The sequence below is a fragment of the Trichomycterus rosablanca genome, chromosome 7 (assembly GCF_030014385.1).
Source record: "Trichomycterus rosablanca isolate fTriRos1 chromosome 7, fTriRos1.hap1, whole genome shotgun sequence".
NCBI lineage: Eukaryota > Metazoa > Chordata > Actinopteri > Siluriformes > Trichomycteridae > Trichomycterus > Trichomycterus rosablanca.
In genome coordinates, this window is record NC_085994.1 from 20479089 (window position 1) to 20504010 (window position 24922).

The following is a 24922-nucleotide window of genomic DNA, read 5'->3' on the forward strand; positions in this document are numbered from 1 at the left end:
AAAATCTCATGATGCATGGCCCCGTTCATTCTTCCCTTAACACGGATCAGTCGTCCTGTCCCCTTTGCAGAAAAACAGCCCCAAAGCATGATGTTTCCACCCCCATGCTTCACAGTAGGTATGGTGTTCTTGGGTTCTTCTTCTTCCTCCAAACACGACGAGTTGAGTTTTTACCAAAAAGTTCAATTTTGGTTTCATCTGACCACATGATATTCTCCCAATCCTCTTCTGGATCATCCATATGCTCTCTGGTAAACTTCAGACGGGCCTGGACATGTACTGGCTTAAGCAGGGGGACACGCCTGGCACTGCAGGATTTGAGTCCCTCTCGGCGTAGTGTGTTACTGATGGTAGCCTTTGTTACTTTGGTCCCAGCTCTCTGCAGGTCATTCATCAGGTCCCTCCGTGTAGTTCTGGGATTTTTGCTCACTGTTCTCATGATCATTTTGACCCCACGGGATGAGATCTTGACCCCAAGGGAGATTATCAATGGTCTTGTATGTCTTCCATTTTCTTACAATTGCTCCCACAGTTGATTTATTCACACCAACCTGCTTGCCTATTGTAGATTCACTCTTCCCAGCCTGGTGCAGGTCTACAATTTTCTTCCTGGTGTCCTTCGACAGCTCTTTGGTCTTGGCCATGGTTGAGTTTGGAGTCTGACTGTTTGAGGCTGTGGACAGGTGTCTTTTATACAGATAACGAGGTCAAACAGGTGCCATTAAGACAGGTAACGAGTGGAGGACAGAAGAGCTTCTTAAAGAAGAAGTTACAGGTCTGTGAGAGCCAGAAATCTTGCTTGTTTGTTATTGACCAAATACTTATTTTCCACCATAATTTACAAATAAATTCTTAAAAAATCCTACAATGTGATTTCCTGGATTTTTTTCTTCTCATTTTGTCTCTCATAGTTGAAGTGTACCTATGATGAAAATTACAGACCTCTCTCATCTTTCTAAGTAGGAGAACTTGCACAATCAGTGGCTGACTAAATACTTTTTGGCCCCACTGTAGTTTAATTTAGTTAGCTAGGTATATCTTCCAGCATGGATAGGTGGCTCTGGACCCCCTTTAAAGTGGATGCTGATTGTATTCTCTTTGTCCCCTTTTCAAAATTAAACTACACCCTTGTTTACAAATTTGATTGAGGAAACAACACATCATCACTGGCCCACCTTTATGCTTGACTGGAACCAGACCTATTCAAATTCCTTCTGGTATATTTCAGTCGACCCTTCCTATGCTTCTTGGTCAGGAGTGGGGTCTGGCCACTGGAGTTGTCCTGATGAAAATGTTAAGGCCTCTGGACAAAATTTTGGGCTTTTATCAACTGCCAGGCAGATTTGCTGCTCTACCACAAGTTTGGAACTTCTGGACCATACTCCCAATGGTTTCTGTAAAGATATTCGAGGTCTTAAAATCTTATACTTCTTGCCTTTTGGTGCAATAAAATATATTGTAGCTTTGGTGACAGCTCCTTAGTTTTCACTGTGGTTGCTACATACCTTGAACACATTAGAGCTGAAGCAAATTAAGGGGCATTATTGAGTTCCCTATGGTTTAATCATGTTGTAACCTAACTTTAGATCTTACAGAATAGCATTAGGTTTTAAGATTGGGAGTATTATGTAGGGGTTAAATAACTGTGACATGGCCATATTAACTAAATATCCTGCTACTCTAAAATACTATGTGATTCATTTTAAACTTACAACAAACGTAAAATTAAAAGTGCGAATGTGTTTATCACTCAGTCACAGAAACTAAACTGTTGCAAAAGATATAAAACCCATTTTAAACTTAACTAGAGGTGTATTTTATGAACTGTGTGTTATTTTATGAAATAGTTCTAGTGCTGAATGAGAAGGGAATGTGGTGTATAGGCAGTGCAGTGGGGGATAAATGCAGCATGAGGTGATTTGAGGCAGGATGGAGTTTGTTCTCTACAGCAGTTTATCAGTTCCCAACACACACAGGAATTCCGGTTTGGGAATGACCGTCCGATTTCCAGCTTCCACAGGAAAGCACAATAAAACGCCACTCATCGTCCAGTAACTCGTTCAGTTCACCACAGTCCGTCTACAGACCTGCATGTGAATTTCTTCAGTCTGAATACAGGACCAGAGACTGAATCCACCCAGACGTCTTCAGTCCAAGTGCTGGCTCTGACAGGAATCAACATCTCTACTACTACACGAGACTATTGCGGACTGTTTCTACTTCATTATTACTGTAAGCTGAGCTTCAAATGCTGTACCAACAGGTAGAGTAAACTTACTGAAAGTTATTTAATTATGGTAAACTGAACTAAATACATTATAACATGTAGAAGTTATTTTTTAAAACAATTTGACGGCTCCTCTGTACGTTTAACGACCTACTTATTTATATACTAAAGTAGCCAACTTTAAATACAAGCCACGGTCAGTCTTTTTGCTATTGTTTTAAACTAATGCGATGTTTTTAGTTATGGGTAGATGTCAAATAGAATATATGATAATATTAGAGTAAATCTGACTGACAGCATTCAGTTTTACAGTGTGAGAATGTAGTCGCCTGTGACTTGACATTAAATAAAACAGAGCTACATGTTGTAAATGTCGCTACCATGTGGACATATTATAACTGTACCGCTTGTTTTCACTAACAGATGAGGGTTTAATGATATTTACAATTTTAGACCTAATTTTACTTTAGGTATGTTACAAACATATTTGCAAAATTAATGACTATTTAAACTACACTAAATGCAAGACTAGCTATACACCCACCTGCACATTATAATACATACAGTATAATACATACGGCACTACATATACATATGGTATTAAAATTGTATTTAGTTTGGTATATAATTTTATTTATTTATTCATTCTCAGTTATCTATTTATTATGGTCGGTGGCACAGTGAATCTGGAGCCCATCCCGGCGTAAAACCACAAGCTAGACAGAAATAAAGCTTGGGCACAGCACCAGTCAATGGAAGGGCAGCACACTTTCAACTCACACACCTATTGCCATGTATTTGGGATATGGGGGTAAAATAAACCAGAGCAGATATGAATAGATAAATGGAGAACATGTTAAATGCACAGGGATTGAACCAGAAATGTTTAACCCATCCTGCTGTGCAACCATGTATTCTGATTTATTTCCAAAAAACATCTCAGTAACTACCTACTCTAAATTGCCACTAGGTCTAGGTAAGTGTAAATGAGTGCCTTCCTTTCTGGGGTGTGCAGGCTCCTGTCCAGTGTTTTTTAGGATGTGGTGTGACATGGAGTAAATAGTTTCCAACAAATAAAAGAATACCTTATATATTGTATTAACTAATATAATTATAATAGTAATAATAATAGTTTTTTTAACAATGACAAAATAAAATTTTTTATACATATAATTATTACTAACATCATCAATAATAATAAAAATAATAATAATAATAAAGTTAGGCCACACTGTTAGAAGTTACCAGGACATACAGGTTCACTGCAATTTACCAAGGTACACTGTACCTTAATTGGACAACAACTTACTAACATACACGAAACATCCTCTTGAGAGTACCATTCTAGTGAAATGTCTGTACATAAACTCCCAGATTAGTAGCCTTTTTAAAGAGGGTGTAGATTTCAGCCCATAATGTTTTTTTTTAATTATTATTATTCTGATGATTGGCCTGACATTTGTTCTTCTACAGGAGATCTCAACCTGTTCACACCAGGCAAAGTGAAGTTTGATTCATCTGAAAGAGAGGAAAGTGGCCTGCTTCCCAGTTCATTATTACTTTTGGTACGCGCTAGGCCTGCCTCAAACTCGTACCGTGAGTAATAATGCACTGTGACAGGCAATAAACAACTACCAGATTTTTCAGCTACAGCTCTGGAGTCAAGCAAAATGGCAGCCTCCGTTTCACATTATTTATGTGTAATTAGTCTAATGATTATGTGTATGTAATACAAATGACTGGAAAGAACTAATTATCTGACTTACTTGCATGGCCTCCAATGTTGTTCTGTTGTCTTGTAGTTCTATATGATTTATAGAATGACTAAGGTGGAGTACATATTAATGTGGGTCATCAACACCCAACATGGTAACTTAGAAATACCTTAAATAAATGTGTTTGCTTAAAAATAAAGATTAAATCGGCAATCTGAATATAATGGGTACAACAGAAACTGTAATGAAAACAATTTAGTATTTGTATTTTAGTTGGGTTGTTTTGTATTCAGGTATTATTGTTATAATAGATTGAATCTATTTTAAAATACAAAATCAGCTGGAAAATGTTTTTAAAATTTTGATGTAACAATGTTGTTTCTTTTGTCCTGATCATAATAACTGCTACCAATTTTTGTAAAAATGTTCATAAAGTATATTTCATGTATATATAGCCTCACAATAAACTAAGCTCATGAAAAGTTTTTTTTTTATTTAGTTACAGGAAAAGAAGTAGGTCCTGGGTTCGATCCCCAGGTGGGCCGTCCGGGTCCTTTCTGTGCGGAGTTTGCATGTTCTCCCCGTGTCCGCGTGGGTTTCCTCCGGGTGCTCCGGTTTCCTCCCACAGTCCAAAGACATGCCACCAGGCTAATTGGAAACACTGAATTGTCCTATAGATACCTAGCCGCTAGATGCACAAACCAGTGCATTGTAGTGCCGGTCCCAAGCCCGGATAAAATAGGGAGGGTTGTGTCAGGAAGGGCATCCGGCGTAAAAATTGTGCCAAATCGATGCGCGGATCATGATCCGCCGAAGAGCTGACCCCGCAACCGAGCGGGACAAAGGCCCAGGAGAAGAGTTACAGGAAAAGAAGTTACAAAAGTTATTAAAATGTCATGAGGTACTTTAATTAATATACAATAAACACAAATCAGACATGTAAATTTTTAACTTTTCTTAGAAAAAGCACGTCTAAATATCTAAAAGCACCATTCCACCAGATATTAGTGTTGCAGTGTGTCCTGTGCCATCCTGAAACATTTACATTTATGGCAGTTATCCAAAGCAACTTAAAATTGTGATTTGGGTCCTGCTCAGGGTCCAACAGTGGCAATATGGCAACGGCGGGGCTTAAACCAACAACCGTCTGTCTATATCCCAGTCTAGGACACCAGACTAATTAATTCAATCACTCAATTTGGAATATCCAGTCCATATTCTGTATGTTTTTGAAAGGTGGAGGAAAATTAGTACCTAAAAACACAAGGTAAGCATGTGTACTCCTCACAGACAAGAGACTTTCCTAAAGAGTGACTTAAAAAAGTGAGAGAGTGAAAATTCATGTATGGTATTGTTAGGTTTTTAACATATCATTATTAAACATAAATTACATCCAGACCACATGGTCTATTGTTCAAAATGACGCCGTGACCCGGATCCCCCCCCCCTGACTCATACCGAAGGGGGGAGGCGGAGCCCGGGGCTTTTTAGCACATTTCATTGGCTCCAACAGCAGCGGCGTAGGAGGAGCCTAGACTAGTTTTAAAAAAGGGATGGCGGGCTCAGATCGGCCTCTTTCTTACGTGGTGTGTCTAGACTGCAGGAGAAAAGGAGCGCCGGCCGGCTTAGCTCTGATATATATTCACAGATTATTTTTACACTTAATAAAGTGTTTTAAAGAGTACTTTCTGGACTTCCTTCGACTGCTTTCTTCAGGACTTTTTGAACCAAAAGATTCATCCTAACAGTATCTTGTGTTGAACTGGCACCTGATACAGGTTTTATTCTTGGCTTATCCCTAATATTTTTTGGTGAAACTGGACGCACCGCGACTATGGACGCTTCTCTGTGCATGGCGGAGCAATCACGCTGGAAAATCAACGGGCCCTCACAAACATGAAAATGTATTATTTATTACACCAGTGTTTACACATAGTTGACCATACAGTGTAGGAAAAATAGAGATAAAAATATCATTACATAAAACAAATGTGGTTTAGTAAAGATGAAATAATTATTAAATAATAAATGGTCACAGCCTAAAGGGCTTAACAAAGGGTGTGACGTCACCTGGTTACACTGTTGATAGCAACCACTAGTAGAACTGACATGGTGCGTGTGTGTGGTTTAATTTAAGTACAAAACAGTGAACATGGAGGGTGAGTGTTCAGAGGAAGGAATGAACCTGGACTCCCAGAAGTCTGATAAAAACACTGACATGAGAACGAGCGACGTTTACAGAGTGAACAACAACCTGCCAAAACGCTTCAACAATCCCGACTGCTTCAAAGGCTACAGGTGAGCTGTTAGTTACCCGGCTGAAGTTAACAAGCTAACGGGTTCAACCTGACTTGCCTTCATATTTCAGTTGATTAATATGTTGTGTATTTCATGTTTTATTTATATTAATTCACCACAGTTTGTTTGAACTAGGATTGTATGAAAGTGGACAAAAGTAGACATTTAGACTCAAATGCAGTGTTAGGCCAAGAAGTTTCCAGAATTTGCTTCTGTAGCTTTGCACAGTCGCTGTGATGCTAATTTTGCTAATAAATAGTTGAGGCTGCATGGCTAACATGGCATTAAACAGTTGATCTGCCGTGGCTGAGCAATATCATTTACATAAAGTGTCTTTTGTTTAAGACCTCAAATAAACAAGCTCTATTTCAAAACCAAACTTTAGAGAATCCATGAAAATAAAATGATCTCTGCTTCTAAATTCTGCTGGTAACTTTTGTTACCACACTGTTGATTAGTTTAGGTCAGGAAGAATTATCAGCAAAATTCTATTTCAACTGTGAGCTGGGAGTGGCATGGTGGGTATGATTTGTCTCACAGCAAGAAGGCCCTAGATTCAATCCCCTGGTCCTTTGTGGATTTTGCATGTCCTCCCTGTGTCTGTGTCAGGTTTTCTTTAAAAGGTCCGGTTGCCTCACACAGTCCAAAAACATGCTAGTTAGTTGAATTGGAGATACAAAATTGGCCATGACAGTGTTTGAACTTGGAAGTGTAAAACATGACCTTAAAATTCTAATTAAACAAACAAAAAAACAACTTTGAGCTAAAACCCCTGCAGAAGAGAACATAGACTAGGTGGTAATGTAGTGGTTTTTACGATTGTTTATTTATTAGGATTTTAACGTCATGTTTTACACACTATGCTTACATTCATGACAGAAACGGTCACCCATGATTAATCAGTTTACCAGTTTAATGTGAAACACAGTCATGGACAATTTTGTATCTTCAATTCACCTTACTTGCATGTCCTTTGGAAACCCACAGCTCCCGGTGGAAACCCATGCAGACACAGGGAGAATGTGCAAACTCCACACAGAAAGGACCTGGACCGCTCCACCTGGGAATCAAACCTAGGGACCTTATTGCTGTGAGGCAACAGTGCTGTCCACTGAGCCACCGTGCCACCATTTCATGATTGTATATTATTAAAGCAGATCCAAGAAAAAAGGGCCTAAATTGAACACACAGACTGAACTATAAAAGTGTGCTGTGGGGAACTTTCCCACTTTATATTTGATTATGTTTGTGCTGTATATATGGTGGTTGAAAACCAAACCAGACCAATGGAAAGATTTGATAAGACAAATAGAAGATAATGGCAATTTGGCAAAAAGAAGAGTGCATAGAAAAAGGACTGCATGGCTAACTCTTGCATTAAAAAGTTTGTATGCTAAGCAATATCAGACACAATGTAAATGTCTTTTATTTGAGACATTAAATATACAAACTCTACTTAAATAAACAAGCTATATTTTATTTAGCTGCTGTGTTGTCACTGATGTGTAGTTGTGATTTCTACACATGCATTGTTTGCATGCTGCTGTACTTATGGCCTCCATTATTTGGTAATTAAATTATTATATACAGATCTAGTGCTTTAATTAAACTTTAAAAAAAACTTCAGTCACAAAGTTGCTTTATTCTTGGTTAAGCCTGTGATACTTGTGTGGTGTGCACTACTCAGTTAACATTGGCTGATTTACAAGTTACCTGTGACCAGCTCTTACAAACTCACTCATAAGCACACTCTTTGTTCCTCTGCAGTAAGAGGACGGTCAACCCCCTTTATCAAACAACCAACCAGACCTACGGTAGCAGAAAACCTACAGTGCATGAAATGCCGGTAAGTATTTCTAATTTTCTTTCTTGATTATAAACAAATGGGTCATAACAATGCTTTGTCATGCGTCTTTCATTAGACCACTTTTAATGGGAGTCACCGTAAGTTTTCGGAGCACATTCTTAAGAGTGGCATGTACAGAGATAACGGCTTCAACACCGAGCTGGAGAAGAGTCGAATCGTCGGGCCAAATACCAACACCATGCTGCATGATAGAATCATCTTTCAGCGTTTATACCACGATGGAGAAAACAACCAAGCTATCTCTAGTTTGATTTGACATTGCCATTAATTTAAGGACAAGACTTTCATGGCATTCACTGTTTTGTCTTGTTAACAATAAAAGCAATTTTAATCATGTCTAAGAGCAGCTGAAAACAAATTTTCCCCCAAAAAAGCGTCTGAACAACCATCATACTGTACTGAGACACTGACCTGAAAAAGGTTAAAAAAAATTTAAAAAAAATCAATGTAATAATACATGATTCTTTTAACTCTAAGCAGGAACACTTAGAACTTTAATATTTTACTTTAACTTTTGACTTTCTCTTGCAGTATTCAGGAGTGTGCTTCAGACATCAAATTGTCTATGTCTTTATAGTTACAAACTATGATGTTGATGAGTAAAAACATTTAAAATCTTTGCTTTCTAGTTTCTTTTTTTCTGGGTTTTACTTTTTTCAAAAACAGGGTTTACGTGTGTGTGTGTGTAATGTACCGATCAGCCATAACATTAAAACCACCTCCTTGTTTCTACACTCACTGTCCATTTTATCAGCTTCACTTACCATATAGCACTTTGTAGTTCTACAATTACTGACTGTAGTCCATCTGTTTCTCTACATGCTATGTTGGCTCCTTTCATGCTGTTCTTCAATGGTCAGGACCCCCACAGGACCCCCACAGGACCACTACAGAGCAGGTATTATTTGGGTGGTGGATCATTCTCAGCACTGCAGTGACACTGACATGGTGGTGGTGTGTTAGTGTGTGTTGTGCTGGTATGAGTGGATCAGACACAGCAGCGCTGCTGGAGTTTTTAAACACCTCACTGTCACTGCTGGACTGAGAATAGTCCACCAACCAAAAATATTCAGCCAACAATGCCCCGTGGGCAGCGTTCTGTGACCATTGATGAAGGTCTAGAAGATGACCAACTCAAACAGCAGCAATAGATGAGTGATCCTCTCTGACTTTACATCTACAAGGTGGACCAACTAGGTAGGAGTGTCTAATAGAGTGGACAGTAAGTGGACACGGTGTTTAAAAACTCCAGCGGCACTGCTGTGTCTGATCCACTCATACCAGCACAACACACACGAACACACCACCACCATGTCATTGTCACTGCAGTGCTGAATCATTCACCACCTAAATAATACCTCCTGTGGTGGGGTCCTGTGGGGGTCCTGACCATTGAAGAACAGCATGAAAGGGGGTTAACAAAGCATGCAGAGAAACAGATGGACTACAGTCAGTAATTGTAAAACTACAAAGTGCTTCTATATGGTAACTGGAGCTGATAAAATGGACAGTGAGTAGAAACAAGGCGGTGGTTATAATGTTATGGCTGATCGGTGTATATACACACACAGGCCATATGGTGTAGAAACTAGAAACATTTTAAAATGGTCTGGCTGTTATGGAATCATTACCCAGAAAGAACACAGATTCCATCAGTTTTATTTTTCACCAATATATTTTATTAATATATTTTATTTGATGTTGGAGAATAAAACTTATCAACAGTGGAATGGAAAAGTCCAGTCTATGAACTCATTTGCTGTATGATATCCATACAAACTGGAGGCAATAAAACACCATTTATGAGATAAAAAGCACTTTTGACCAACAAGGTCCAGCAGACAAACAAAAAATGATGCCTATTTAAAAGAAATGGTGTGTGGAATGATTAAACAAGTCTAGCCGTAGCTACATCAGTTATTATACAATAAACGCAACCATAACACTCTGTTTTTCATACGTACATTTGTGCATACAACTCACATTCAGCCCGGCTGTGGAAATCAGACTTCCTCACTCCTGGCTGTGAGTAACAGTGAAGATAAGGGTGGCAGGTGAACAGTAATACAGTATTAAGGGTTTTGGTGTTGTCTTTTCCCTGTTGGCCCTTGAAGCTTGAGAGCAGCAGAATATTTTTGTCCAGTGGGCTGGATTGTCAAGTCCCCACACCTCTGTATTATTCAGAAAGTAAAAGGCACTTTAAAACTTCCTAACAAAATCCATTGTATCATATTATAGAATCATACACTCACTTGTTTGCTCGGAAATGATGGAATGCAAAGGCAGAGAAGTGTTCACTTCTAACAGTGGCCTTTTCAGACCTGCCTGCAGAAGTTTAGCTTCAGGTTCACAAAATAAGAAACAGTAACACAAATCCGGCGTGTAGGACACACCAGGCTTAAGGTTTTTATGTAGCAAAAGACAGTCATTGTGAGAGGTTCCAGCTCTGAGGCTACAGAACTGGTTGCATAGGCAAGAAAAAAAGCTCCCTTTCCCAATAAACTGGCATATGTGTGTATATATACGTACATATAAATGCATGTGTGTGTGTGTGTGTGTGTGTGTGTACAAAGATGTAAGTTTGTAAGAATTATGCCATATAGTCCACATGAACCTAAAGTAAAAGAAAAAAAAAAAAAAGATCTCAGCATAGGAAAAGTGAAAAAGAAATTTCTGGGCATGAGCAGTTGGAAGTAGGACTGCACCTATATGAAATGACAGAGCAGTGTGTGGTACGGAATGAAGCTTTACAGCTCTGTATCCTGATATTCCTGTGTGTTGGAAGAGTAACCACATTTTGTCGGGTCCGCCTGTTGTCGATTCTCCCCCTGAACCGCCACATCATTGCTAGGGTTGGCTGAAATGCTGTCTGAGTGGGGCACTTTTAATGGTGGAGATTGAGATTCTGGTCTTGCACTGGATCTGAGAACAGAGAAACAGTTAAGACATTGGGTTATCCTAACTTTAGTACTTAATGCAAGGGTTTTTAACCTGCAGCCTCTGGGACATGTGTGGCCCGCACTTTTCTTTTTAGTATATGCCTTTACATCAATGAATGTGTGTGAATTGTAAGACTGGGTATTGGCCTGTCCAAATGGTACCATTCAGCTTATTATTATTATTATTATTATTATAAGACTTTAAGGCATATTATTGCATAATACTATTACCTATGAAAGTATTAATTACAAATTTTAGGTTAGCATGTATTGCAATCTTTTTAGGCGTTTAGAAGATTCAAGAAGACCTACAATGTTTACTCACCCACACAGTGTAGTGTAGTCAATTAATCCGCCGGCAATCTTTGTGATGTGGGAGGGAAGATTCCTCCATTTATTAATTTATTAGGATTTTAACATCATGTTTTACACACTTTGGTTACATTCATGGCAGAACAGGCAGTTACCCGTTACACAAGATTCATCATTTCACATGCAGTGCCGCAAAAGATTCCTCTATAAGGACTAATACACGAATAATAAAACTTAATTAAAAAAAATCTAGGATACTTAGATGGTACTCCATAAAAACTCTCTGTATTAATCTGTGTAAAGCATGCAGCCCTTGGCCAGCAAGGGTATGGGGCAGCAGGCAGATGTCACCAGGGGTGCACAGAAAATTTTTGTATATTTGTATTGGATGATGCAAAAAGAAAAAAAACAATTATAACTGAATTTTCTTATTAGATTTTACACATATTAAATCCAGTAAAATTACACAGACTTTTATTTATGCATTTAAGTCTGCAGTGTGTTTTTGCCAAAAGACAGTGGAATTGTGTATCCTTAAGTCAGTGAAAGATTTTGTAGTGTCATATACTAGTTGGCCATCAGTGGTGTAGTGTACACTTACACGATGCGATAAGTGATTAAGTCTTGTAGTGTAAGCAATATAGCGATTTTAATGCACTGAATTCACTAATAAGTGAACAATAGAATTAAGAAACAGAGTCTCGACCTGTTAGGATGCTTAAGCAGGTATCTTTTTGAGTGATGGCAACATTTTAACCCCTGAGGAAAAATTATGCTTTTACCCGATAGGCTGTGGTCTGCTGTGGTCCAGTTTCTGGGATTTGATGGGGACAGCATAGCAGTCCAAGTGCTTCTGGGCAATCTCCACCTAACACAGAGTATTACTAATGTTTAATGGTTTTCAATCCATTATTATAAACACATTATGTACCAAGCTGCCATTTCATTAGATACATGTAACAAAAATATTGTTATTTCATTAGGTAGACCTTTAATAGATGCTTTTTTTGTTTACTGTTGCCAGACTACCTGTCAGCCACCGCTTTGGTGAGACAACTGTGGGCTACTGCTGGACAGACAATCCAGCTGAGGCACTATATGACCAAAAGTATGTGGACTCACCTACTGATTATTGAGCTTAGGTATTTTAGTCACATCTATTGCAAATATCTACTATAAATTAAATGTGACAACAGTTAGGGAAAGATAATTTCCTGTTCAAGTATGACTGTACCCCTGTGCCCAAAATGAGGTCCCTAAAACATGGTTAAACAAGTTCAGGCGCTCCAATGGCCTGGACAATGCCCCTACCGCAATTGCATTTAACACCTTTGGAATGAGGTGCAATGTCAGTGTGCCAGGCCTTTACATCCATCAGTGTCTGACCTAACGAATTAGCACAAATTCTTATAGATACACTTCAAAATATTGTGGAAATCCTTACCATTTACATTTTCGGCATTTAGAAGACGCTCTTATCCAGAGCGACTTACAGAAGTGCTTCCATAGTAAACATTACCTTACTCTAGTTTAAGTAAACAACAGTCCAAGAACACAAATCTGCTAAAACCTGTAAGAACCAAAGGTTGTTTATTTTATTTTATTTTTTTTTGAAAAGATGAAAGAGTGTAAGTAAGTACAAGTCAGCTTAAGTGTTTAGTAAAAAGGTGGGTTTTTAATCGTTTTTTAAAGACAGCAAGAGACTCAGATGTTCGGACAGACAGAGGAAGTTCGTTTCACCACTTGGGTGCTAGAACAGAGAACAGCCTTGATGCTTGTCTTCATCTAGTCCTGGGTGGAGGATCAAGTCGAGCGAGACTAGTGGCTCGGAGGTTGCGCGGTACAGAGCAGGGTTTGATCAGACCACGAAGGTAGCTTGGGGCTGGTCCATTTTTGGCTTTGTAGGCGAGCATCAGTGTTTTAAACTGAATGCAGGCAGCTACAGGAAGCCAGTGAAGAGAACGCAGCAGTGAGGTGATGTGGCAGTGTTTAGGTTGGTTAAAGACCAGGCATTTTGAATGAGCTACAAGGGTTTAGTAGAAGACATGGGAGCTCCTGCCAGGAGGGAGTTGCAGTAGTCCAGCTGTAAGATTACAAGTGACTGGACCAGAAGAGTCCAAATGACTTACCTAAAGAGTAGATGTTGTTACAGCTGATTGAAGGAGGCCAGCTAAATATTAATGCCTGTAGTTTTGGAATGTGATGTCCAATAAGCTCATGGCTGGGTGTCCACATACTTTTGGCCATATAGTGTGTCTGGAAAGTGTTGGTAGCAAGTGTACCAACATGATACCTGATAATGCAACACAAGATTTTAAAAGCACTTGTTTTACTACTTTGCCTCAACTGGAGCATTAATGCTATCAATGTCATTACCTTGGCTTCCTGGGCCTGCTGGAGCTCCAGCAACCTCTGTTGTCGAGCAAACTGGTCCATCTTCTCAAAGGCTTTCAGCTTTCCCAGAAAAGACCTCTGAGAAGGATCCTCAGGGCTCTGTTCTGGGAGCTTTCTTTCTCTGACAGGGCTGTCCATCAGGCTTTTGGAAGAGTGGGGAACAGAGATGGGCTTCAGTGATACAGGTGGTGGAGGGGGTTTGAGTGTGCTTGCTGGGTATTGCATGTTGGCGAGGTTGCTGGCATTCGGCTCATAGGCTGGAGGTGGGTCAAAGTGTCCGTATAATGCTTCATCTTGAGCCAGTGGTTTTACCTGAGAGAAATTTCATGTATTAGAGCCAGTACAGCTGCTGGTGTATCATTATTTAACATAACAAATTCACCATCATGAATTCTACAGGCTTTGAGAAAGGAACACAGATAACTGATTGAAACAGACCATGATTTACTTATGCCAGAAAACAAATGGGTTTTTATTTATCATTTGGGCATGAATAAAGCACCCTCCATTGGTTTCCAGGCATACTCTTAAAACACAATTGGGGCCTTTGCAGGCAAAAAAACATACATTTATAAAATTTGATAGTAGACTCTTATTTTGTCTTATTTCAAAACAGAGTAGTCCACTGTGCTAAGAATGTAACTGGTTACCAAGGTGTAATAATTAACATTTTAAATAAATGTTAGTGCTAATGTTAGTTGTAATAATTGTAATTAGTCTGGTTCACTTGGAAATAAAGAAAGCATTAATGCACAACAATAAAAAAAAAAATGAAGTGAAATACACTGTAGCTAATGTTAAGTACATAAATACTGTGATAATATCTTCCTCTTGTGGAGGGATTTCCACCAGCTAAACATGCGTGACCGAGTGGGTTAAAATTCACATCCATGAGGTCCTTCATATAAAAAAAAAGCATAAAAAAATGCATATTTGTTTCTGAAAATTGGGGGGTTGGCACATTTATTTATTCCACACAAAGTGCTCATTGGCTTCCAAAAATTAACTGTATTATACAAATAGATACACAGCTTACCTGGTTGACAGCAGGACTAGATAAGCGGGAGACCTTGGGCGAATCAGGGAGGAACGTGGACATTACAGGAGGGCTGGTTTCACACGGTGGCTCTCTGCTTACCACACCCATACGAAAGTTGAAACGGAACTCTGGGCTGGACTTCCTGAGGACCTGCAGAGCATGCAGGAGTCAAAGTGAAGACAGAAAAAAACATATTAGTGAATGACTGTTTGGGGAAAGCCAGTAAAGCAGGAGCTAATAGTGGACACACTAAAACAGTACATTTTACATACGAGTCAAGTTTTTTTCTATGTAGTTACAAACTTTGGGCAGTAGAGGACGATAGAGGCTATATTTTCTAAAATTTACATTCATATAATTGTCAGAGTATCAGTGTAATTGCTTTGACCAGACTCTACACAAGCTCTCAGACACGTGTAAAGCCACCAGTCAGTGGCGGATTCTTACAGAAAGCTCATTATGCACTTTGTATTCCTCCACCACTAATTTTTTTTTTTTTTTTTTTTTTTTTTTTTTTTTTAATCAATTTTATTTTAAACAACATAACATACAGAACAATACAAAAGAATACAAATTCTCGTGGAGGATGTCATACCTATAAATTACCATCTAGGGGGCGCAACATAATAATAACTATTATTATTATTAACAGAGGAAAAGCCATACAGTAATACAATGAGAAACTTAAAACAGTAAGTTTTTAGAGATCTGATATGAGATGATTCTAGCAGTTTTCCAGTTTTTCAATCTATTTAATACAGAATAGTATGATTTAAATTCATTCATGAAGCAAAGGAAAGAGGGCTTGTTACCCCTCCACTTACTGCAGTGAATGTGGTATTTTGCTAAAAGTACGACCACATTTATAGCATAAGAGAAAGCTGAACTTAAGTTTTCCACATAAAATAAAATGTCATCAATTCCAAAAGAAGGAATATTAAGTTTAAGATTAATCCAATTTATAATGTCCGTCCAAAGACCTTGTGAATATTGACATGAAAAAAACAAATGTTCCAGGGATTCATCTTCTGACTTACAAAAGGCACATAAATCAACATCAAATTTAAATCTTCTTTCAAGAAACACTGCTACAGGATATATCTTATTTATTATTTTAAAATGAGTCTCTTTCACTTTAGGAGATAGGGGCCATTTGACAAATTTGGAATCCTCCACCACTAATGCTGGCAGTAAACAGTACAAGTGTCTGTTGCAGCAACAAGGTTCCTACCTCCATCCATATATACAGTATATTCATGCTTAGATGTGTGTGTGTGTGTGTGTGTGTGTGTGTTGTGTAAGCATGCATGACTGCTCTCTGACCTCCTCTGGCATGACAGGCTCGGAGGATCTACTGATGGCCGACACCCGCTGACGTTCCAGCCCTTCGTCAACCTCGTTATCAGTATAAGCTCCTCCTTCATCAGCCGTGTCATCATAGTCACTGGTTATGCGACTGTCCATGGTAAGATAGTCAGTGCTCATCGTTGACAGGTACGACATACGGTCGTCAGGAAGATCAAGGTCTCCCTCTGCCATCCCGTCCAGCTAAAAGAGACACATGATGGATCTTGGGTACAGACAGGAGTGGAAACAAAACACACATACACACACATACACACACACAGAAAAAAAACAAAGCTGTAGAGCACCACCAAAGAAAGATGAACAGTAAACAGCAAAGAAAATCAAAGAAAGAATGACTAACTGGCTACATACAGTATACTGAGGAAATGAACATGTATTGATGAATATACTAACAGGATTGACTGAAGTAATGGACAGATCCAGAAAGATAAAGCTCAAGTCCAAAGTTTACATACACTTCTAAAAAAAGATGACTAAATGATAAGAAAACACCTATCTGTACTCCCACCCAAATAAAATAACAACTTTAGGTTCTTGCATAAGTTTACTGTGGGTGTGGTCCATTGTGCTAACCCACCAACGCTGAGATATGCCTGGCTGGGCTTCTACAAGGACTTAATTGTTTATGTCTTTGGAGGGTAAGGGGGATGGCTAAAGCCATGCAATGGACTGGCACACATAGGACAAGTCAGATTTTTTTTAATGGTGCATAATGTTCTGTATATAGGGCAGTGATAGCTCAGTGGTTGAGGTCATGGACTAGTAATCGGAAGGTTGCTGGTTCAAGCCCCACCACTGCCAAGTTGCCACTGTTGGACCCCTAAACAAGGCACTTAATGCTTAATTGTTAAAATCGTGTTCAGTAGTTATTGTCAGTTGTTTTGGATAAAAGCATCTGCTAAATGCAGCAAATGTAAATGTATTGTCATTTAAATTGTGGGTAGCATTCATTATGAAATACATGGAACAGTGGTCTCTTGCCAAGGTTGGAAAGAAAACCCAATTGTCACCTTATACAGAGATCAAATTTAGATATAAACTGTTAGATATAAACTAAAAACAGCTCTGCCATGAATAAAAAGCTGCTGGAAAATGGGTACCATTGTCCACAGTCAAGCAAGCTTTGAACTGCTAAGGGTTTAGAATAGAGAATAGAATGCCTTTATCGGTCATATACAAATATACAGGTGTTACAGTACTCTGAAATTCTTTTTAGCATATCTCAGCATGTTTGGAAGGCTGAGGTCAGAGCACAGGGTCAGCCATTGTACAGCGCCCCTGGAGCAGACAGGGTTTGAACTCTCAAGCTTTCAATTGATAGCCCACAGCTCTACCCTCTGCCACTGTGAAGGCTACCACTGTCCATTTAGTGGCTGACATTCAAGAAATAATCTGCCAAATGTGCCAGTATAAACACAAATTTACAATGTAGAGTAAGTTTTTATAAAGACTACCATGACCCTAACAAGTGTATGTAAACCTTTGCCTTTAACTTAAGATAAGAAATGATGAATGAAGAAATACTGAAAATAGAAGCTGTATGAAGAACGATGAAGAAGCATGACATCTGGTGGTTACCTTTCCCTCCGAGACCCACACTGCCTGCGTCTGCTGTTGCCGGATACAGTCTTTCACACTGCCATACCATGCATCATTGGCTCCATTTAGGTCAATAACAGCTAGCACAGTAAAGCAGATAGAGGCACAGAGAGAATCATGACAGTTCAATCTGGCTGCTGTGTTCTCTACAGTAGATTCAAGTTAAGTCTACTTAAATAGGAGCATCTACACTGACTGCTAAAATATCTCAGAACTAATGTTGGTAACACGTTATTTTAAGGAATGCAATGTTACATAAGATGCATATGCAGTACAGGTGGTCTGGAACTCACCGGTGAAAAGATGTGAGCAGGATTTCCTGAGCTTGAGGGCCTGTTCAAAAAGTTTGCGGGCACTGCGGTTTGAGCTGGGAATGATCCTCTGCCTAATGCTCTTTACTCCATGCTTACTGTCAGGATTGAAAAAGATGACAATTGGGTACCACTGGGTGTAGTTCAGGGTGTCCACGGCCCTGGGCGTCACATCCAGCAGGGCATGTTTATCCTGGGTCAAACCAGAAGCAGAACAAGTAAACAAATACATCAATATTTATACTGATATTAAAAAAGGAACAGAAGTAAAAGAGGAAAAGAGGAAGTCTCACATTCAAATAGTCTCATTTTTTTCATTATGTTATATTCACACACACAGACACACACACATCCATACTGAATACTGTGTGTGTTTGAGAACACCTGTACACCTGTTCATTCGTGGATTTATCTGAACAGCCAGTCATGTGGCAGACCCGGGTCAAGAGCTTTAGTTAATGTTCAGCTTGATATGAGTAAATGTGCGCCAGAATGGTGTGGAAAAAAAGAAACCATTCAGTAAAACTCCCCTGCTAAAAACAGACAGAAGCAACTATCTATTCATGACCCAAGCTAGCTATGCTATTAACTATGCAATGGCTTTAAGTGGGAGACTGCTGGAAGACCTGCTATGGGATTCAGCTAACCAGTTTGAAAACAGTACGATTCTTGTATTCATATGTCTCACATAGACGAAATTACTAGTGCGTCATTTAGCTAAATAAATAACTTATATGTTGGTCTAGGCAGTAGTAATAGAACCGGAATGATTCCATCTCTTTACTCAATCCAGCTAGGCCTGCCCACCTAATTAACAAATAGATGCAGAAAAACAAAAATAAAGAATTGTGGAAACACGGAAATAAATAAACGAAGAAATAAAGAAACAGACCAAACAGACGTTAACATATGAAAATGTAGAAATAAATACAAGACTTTAATTTTAATATGACCCGTTTAATTAAAAAATAATTCAATTATGTATTTATTTATAAATTAAACTATTTATGTGCATCATCCATGGTTCTACTCCTGGTGGTCAGATGAATCTCGATTTCTGCTAAGTTTTTTGCCATGAACTGCTTGGACTCACTCTGCCTTCTGTCCACAGTCCAAATGTGGGGAAGGTACACACTGCGTCCCTTTATACTGATCAAGCATGGTTTGCATGCCACAGCCTATCTGAGTATTGTTACTGATCATGTGCATCTTATAAAAGTTTTCCAGATCTTGTAATAGTTCCAACATGATAACACAAGTCAGAAAGCACAAGTAATCTTAAACTGGTTCCACAAACATGACAATTAGGTCAGTGAATCTCACAGGCCTACTCAGTCACTAGGTCTTAATTAAACAAAGCACATTTGGGATGTGGTATCAGCAATGTTTAATGTGATGCCATCATGTCAACATGAAAAGAATATGAAAGGAATGCTGTGAGCATACATAAGTGTGAGTACATAAGAAGTGAGTCACCTGTTCAATGATCTGTCGGATGGTGTTGAGACGCACCACCCCAGAAGACTTCTCTGATCCAGCATCCTTGGGTTCCGTTTCTGTTTCGCAAACATAAAAGAACAATGTACACAAAGCTTTTTCCACAGCAAACAACTATTGTCACAATAATTATTTATTATTATCCTGGTCAGGGCTGCAGGGGCTGCATAGACACTCAGAAAATACTGCTGCACCACCCATGTGCCCACATTTTACATGTAATTTAATATCTAATCTAAATATGTGAATTAAGAATAAGTTAAAATATTTCTTGCAAAACTAAAGGATGAGTTTCAGTTAAAAGAGTAAAAAATCAGAAAATCAGAAGCTTGTTTTGCTGGCTGTACTTACTGGCAATGATGAATTCCTCGGGCAGTTCAGTGGACAGCTTTTCAATAACAGCATCAGCTATGGGACCAAACAGCACCACCGGCCTCCTGAAACCAGCTACAGAAGAGATGGAAGAATCATGTCACTGATCCAGTTTTCTCAGTTTTATAAATAACAGGTTTTACAATACTACAATTTGGAAAATTACATTCATGGTTTACTATTTACTATTATTTGCTATTTTAATGAAATAATATAAAATAATAAATAATAATTTAATAAGCTTGTATAATAAATATTTCGTACAAGGCCCCCAAAGCTGCACTGGCCAATATTTTTATGTTTATGGTGCTGTAATGGTGCAATGTCCTAATGTGCTAGTCTACTATGGAGACCTGGACATACAGAGACATAATTGGCTAAGGAAGTCTAAGGGAGGAAATGAGGGATGTGGGCCCCTGACCAGCTTGGGTGTCATGCATGTGGTAAGGCTGCTAGTACAATTCACAAGTGGACATGATTTAATGAAAAGAAAAAGGGTATACAATGCAAAAAATACATATTTATTAATAAATATATTTGTATTAAAAATAAATTTTATATACACACATGTGATGTAGACATATATTTTAGATCATGATAAGATTACTGAAACAAAGCCATATAAGATCAGACAAATTCTTTGAATGGTGTATGAACAGCCTTGGAATGAACTGAACGCTGGCACACCAGAGCTGACATTTCAAACTTGTCGGTTCCAAACTCAGCTCTGCCATCCGGCTGGGAGGCTACATAGACAACAATTGGCTGTTGTTCATACAGGGTGGGAGCCAGATAGGGACCTCATAACTGATGCAGTTACGACCTCTGCTGGCTGGCTGATGGTGCCTACACAGAGTCAAGGGATACTGCGTTGATCAGGATGTGGCTCTCCGTACACAAAGCTGATCCACAAATGAACTCGCCTCGTGCAGGTGAAAAGATGCAGTCGGCTACTGTGCACGTGTCGGAGGGGGCGTGTGTCAGTCTTGCTCTCCACGATCAGAAGTGGAGATCAGCATCAGTAGAGAGGAAGCATAATGCAATTAGGTAATTGGATACGACTGACAAACATCAGTGCCCAGATTAATATACAAATGCTCTTTTGACTGAATGGGCACAAATTCCCACCGACATGTTTTAAAGTTTTGTGAGAAGTCCACTAAGTTTAAATTCCAGTTGTTTGGAATGTCTAAAAGCCCAGTTAAAATGTTTTCACTCTTGAACTCAAATGAAACGTCAATGTGCCTAATCTTATTATCTTTTTTTTAGAGCGGCAAATCTAAAGGTGGGCCAAAATCTGGCTTCTTATCCAGCTTCTCCCTTTTATAGTTTCCAATAAAGTGTTTTAAATATTAATCTGGCTTGGGTCTAAGCTGAAGCATAAGTATAAGAATATAAAATTAGAATACAGGTTATGGTGCTTAAAAAATCTGGCTCTGATCAGCCTGAGCGTGGCATGAGTAGGAGGCAAGTAATTCTACAGACAGACAACAGAACTAAAGCTTGATCTGAATCTATGTTTGCTTTGGAACATCTAGCTTTTACAAGGTAATTAGATGAATAAAACTGAGGCCAGATTTTAGAGAATTCACATCTAAATGCTGTTCGACTTTCGTTTCATGTTGTATTTAAACTGTGTGGGGAATTGCCCGTTCAGAAGATAATGTTTTTGTCTTTGTGCATTGGTATACACTTAATAGGGAGAGTGAGATACGCTCTGTGGATCTGAGCCGCCCTCAGGGTTTGTGGGTGAACGGTTCTGGGTTGTTAAATGTTTAATCAGCGCTGGCTCCTCCACCAACGCATAGGGACTAATGACTTTGCATCCCATCCAAAATGCAAGCTTAATTATTCTCCCCAGACCTTTTTGTTTTTACACGGCCCATTTCCAGCTTCCAAAAACTTATTATGACTTCCTCTCCCATTCTGTGTTTGGCGTTCAAGCAAAATAACTCATAACTGCAGGTCATGACTTTTGTTTCAGGGCTTTGTTTGTTAGAGCCTTCAAACTGCATAAGCAGTCCAGCATTGTGTCCCAGACATTATATTATACAGCATGTTTATAGTTATATAGTGCTTATATTGTCATATGGCTCACAGAATTCATATTGTGTTTGCACATGATAAGTATAATTTTTATATCAGACAGCACAAACACAAGCATGTGGAAGCTGTAGCAGCGCTGCCCCAAGCAACCTACCCTCTCTAAGCACCACCCGTTCGTAGGCAGGAAAGCGTGTAGACACAAGGCCAGCGCTCATATCTTCTCTGGTTTTTCGTAAATCCTTCTTCTTGGTTGCTCTTTGGCCGCGGAGTCGCCAGAAATCAGCTCTGTCGCTGGTGGAGGTTTTAGGAGTGTGCTGGACATTAGTCATTTGCTCAGCTCTACATACAGAGAGACACCGAAAACAGAGAACGGTACATGAGATAAGATACAAGATTTAAACAAAATAAGAGATGAAATCACAGTAGCATAAACAAAAGTAAAAAAAGACAGCTTATTTCTATAGGCTGCATACCAGATTTGGCACAGTTTTTATGCCAGATGCCCCCCTGACACAACCCTGCTAGTTTTATCTGGGCTTGGGACTGGAACTGATAGTACACTAACACTAACAAAGGCACCTTCCTGGCTAAGCTGTTTTAGCCATCTCTCCCCCACTAGACACTAGCCAATCATGTTTGTGCAGATGCCGGACTGGCTGATAGCATGGTGCCCTAGAAAACACAACTGAAAAATTAATGATAATTAACTGTAAAACAATTAATCGTTAGCTTAAATGTCATAATAATGACAGGCCAATATTTGCTTAGTCTTTGGACCTTTGCTAAGTCTCTACTTTGGTTAAGAAGTACAGAAGAGTACATGGCTAAACCCTACATTTGTGTAAATATGTTGATCTTGATTTCCTTAAATACACAAAAATAAATGTTGTGTGCTCTTGTCTTTTTACCACACAGGAACTATCTTGAACCAGACTGTTAAAAACAATGTCGCTTACACTACTCACCTGCTCTTGTTTGGAATTATGCCCTTCTCTAGTAGCTTGTTATTCTTCCCCATGCGGATTGCCAACCAGTTTCCTAGCTTGCCATCATACAATGTGTCCACAACCTTAAAGATGTCTCCTCTGGCAAATGCTAGACACTGAGACTGCTCCTTCTCATAGTCAAAGTGTGTTCGTATAAAGAAGGAATCTCCTCTTCCAGAAACAAGGATGTCTTCATAAACTAGAACACAAAATAGGTACTTTTAATATTAATTTACTGTCCCTGTATATCCAACAGCAAAGACACATACAAATGGCCCAAATGCCCTCTTTCCTATTGGCATCATCAGTGGTGGTCTGTTGAAAATATGACAACACAGTGCATTCAGAAAGTATGTTGTGGATTTGATTGTAAACAGATATAAATTCCATCTTTACCAATCAATCAATGCTTGACAAAGTAAAAATGATTTAAAGTTTTTTTATATATATAAATATATTTTGTTTATGCATTTTTCTCCCCTTTTTCTCCCTTTTAGCACGTCCAATTGCCTGATTGCGTCATGCTTCCTCTCCACCGATGGCGATCCCCGCTCTAAATGAGGAGAACAAAGCTAACCCACGCCCCCTCAGACACGTGGGCAGCAGCCGTATGCATCTTGTCACCTACACTTTGACGAGTGCAATGTAGATCAGCACTGTGTACTTACAGACACACCCTGACAGCACTCTTTTCCCATCTTTGTGTGGGCGCCATCAATCAGCCAGCAGAGGCCGTAATTGCATTAGTTATGAGAGAGTTCCTATCCGGCTTTAATATCCCACCCCTATCTGAACAACAGGCCAATCGTTGTTCATGTGGCCGCACAGCCCAGACGGCAGGCAGAGCTGAGACTCGATACAATGTATTCGAGATCTCAGCTCTGGTGTTCCAGCGTGTGTTTTAACCACTGCGCCACCTGAGCGGCATTTAAAGTTCTTTTTAAATTAATTAAAAAATAAAAACTGTCTCTTATTCACAAAGGTATTCAGACCCTTTATTCAATACTTTGTAAAAGCCTATTTGGCAGTAATTACAGCTGCAAGTCTTCTTGTATACATTTATACATACATCTGGATGTTTATCCCATTATTTATGGCAAATCATTTCAATCTCTGGCAGAGTAGATAGTGTGTGTCTGTGAACTGTCATCTTCAGGTCTCTCCACAGACGTTCTAAGTGGTTTTAAGTGTGGTCTTTGCCTGGACCACTTAAGGACATTCAGAGACTTGCTTTAAAGCCATTTCAGTATTGATTTGACTGTGTGCTTTAGGTTACTGAGGTCAGGGGTGCAACTACATACTTTCTGAGGTGTATGCAAACATATTATCGGCGCCCCCCCCTTAATAAAATACAAGACATATATTGTACACTTTTATTGTGTTCTTTCGTTACATATTACAGCAGGTGATCTTCTGAAACATCACAAACAAAAAACAGTCTAAGTAAAAATATGTAACGGCAAATCTGAACAACAGCCTGGACTCTATGTAAGATTTTTAAAAAGAGTTGTAACTAAATTGTTACTTCAGCCCTTGTGTATGGTGTGTTCCGCTAAGTCATATGGTCAGAAAAGCATTATATATGTTATAAACAAATTACAAATCTTAATACAATTTTTAAAAACAATATTTAAAAATTCATTGCCTGGGGTTACGTGGCTATTCCTACTCTTCCACCTAACATTAGACCAACCTGTTGCCTTCCCCTGTCTGTCCTGATTCTTCTGTCTTCTTCTGTTCTTTAAGCTAACCTGAATGTTTACAAGCCTGCTCTTAACAAACTGACATAATAAACTGACCGACCTGCTGTCTTTTAACCACTTTGAGAAGCTTTTCTTCATCCCCACAAACTCCTTTTCCCTCTCCCTCTTCCGTTTTCTGTTTTGTGCCCCGGAGAGCTTTTTTTTCTGCCCCTCCATATCTTACACACTGCAGGTGCGCCACGACGGGGA

The 24922-nt window shown here is 39.1% G+C and overlaps 2 protein-coding genes across 2 annotated transcripts in view; one reads left to right on the top strand and one right to left on the bottom strand.

Annotated features, from left to right (window-relative positions):
• The first annotated feature begins 5950 nt into the window (after positions 1–5950).
• On the top strand, positions 5951–8655 carry pierce1 (piercer of microtubule wall 1). Its single transcript, XM_062999110.1, has 3 exons — positions 5951–6240; positions 8008–8086; positions 8163–8655. The coding sequence occupies exons 1-3, from the start codon at positions 6095–6097 to the stop codon at positions 8361–8363; spliced, it is 426 nt and encodes a 141-aa protein (XP_062855180.1). The 5' UTR covers positions 5951–6094; the 3' UTR covers positions 8364–8655.
• Positions 8656–9763: 1108 nt separating this feature from the next.
• Positions 9764–24922, bottom strand: part of LOC134318276 (tight junction protein ZO-2) — an 81520-nt gene continuing 66361 nt past the window's right edge. The window contains exons 13-23 of the mRNA XM_062999112.1: positions 22950–23169; positions 22139–22323; positions 19918–20013; positions 19546–19625; positions 18052–18262; positions 17738–17838; positions 16115–16339; positions 14789–14941; positions 13735–14064; positions 12141–12226; positions 9764–11029 (exon numbers count right to left, since the gene is read on the bottom strand). Of these exons, the coding sequence (XP_062855182.1) occupies positions 10855–11029; positions 12141–12226; positions 13735–14064; positions 14789–14941; positions 16115–16339; positions 17738–17838; positions 18052–18262; positions 19546–19625; positions 19918–20013; positions 22139–22323; positions 22950–23169 (1862 nt within the window). The 3' untranslated portion in view covers positions 9764–10854. The remainder of the gene's footprint in view (positions 11030–12140; positions 12227–13734; positions 14065–14788; positions 14942–16114; positions 16340–17737; positions 17839–18051; positions 18263–19545; positions 19626–19917; positions 20014–22138; positions 22324–22949; positions 23170–24922) is intronic.

What these genes read in the sequence shown, in the direction of transcription:
- pierce1 (XM_062999110.1), top strand. Translation starts at nt 6,095, where the DNA reads ATGGAGGGTGAGTGTTCAGAGGAAGGAATGAACCTGGACTCCCAGAAG. An exon ending in GACTGCTTCAAAGGCTACAG is followed by an intron (nt 6,241 to 8,007) that starts GTGAGCTGTTAG and finishes GTTCCTCTGCAG; the next exon opens with TAAGAGGACGGTCAACCCCC. An exon ending in CTACAGTGCATGAAATGCCG is followed by an intron (nt 8,087 to 8,162) that starts GTAAGTATTTCT and finishes GTCTTTCATTAG; the next exon opens with ACCACTTTTAATGGGAGTCA.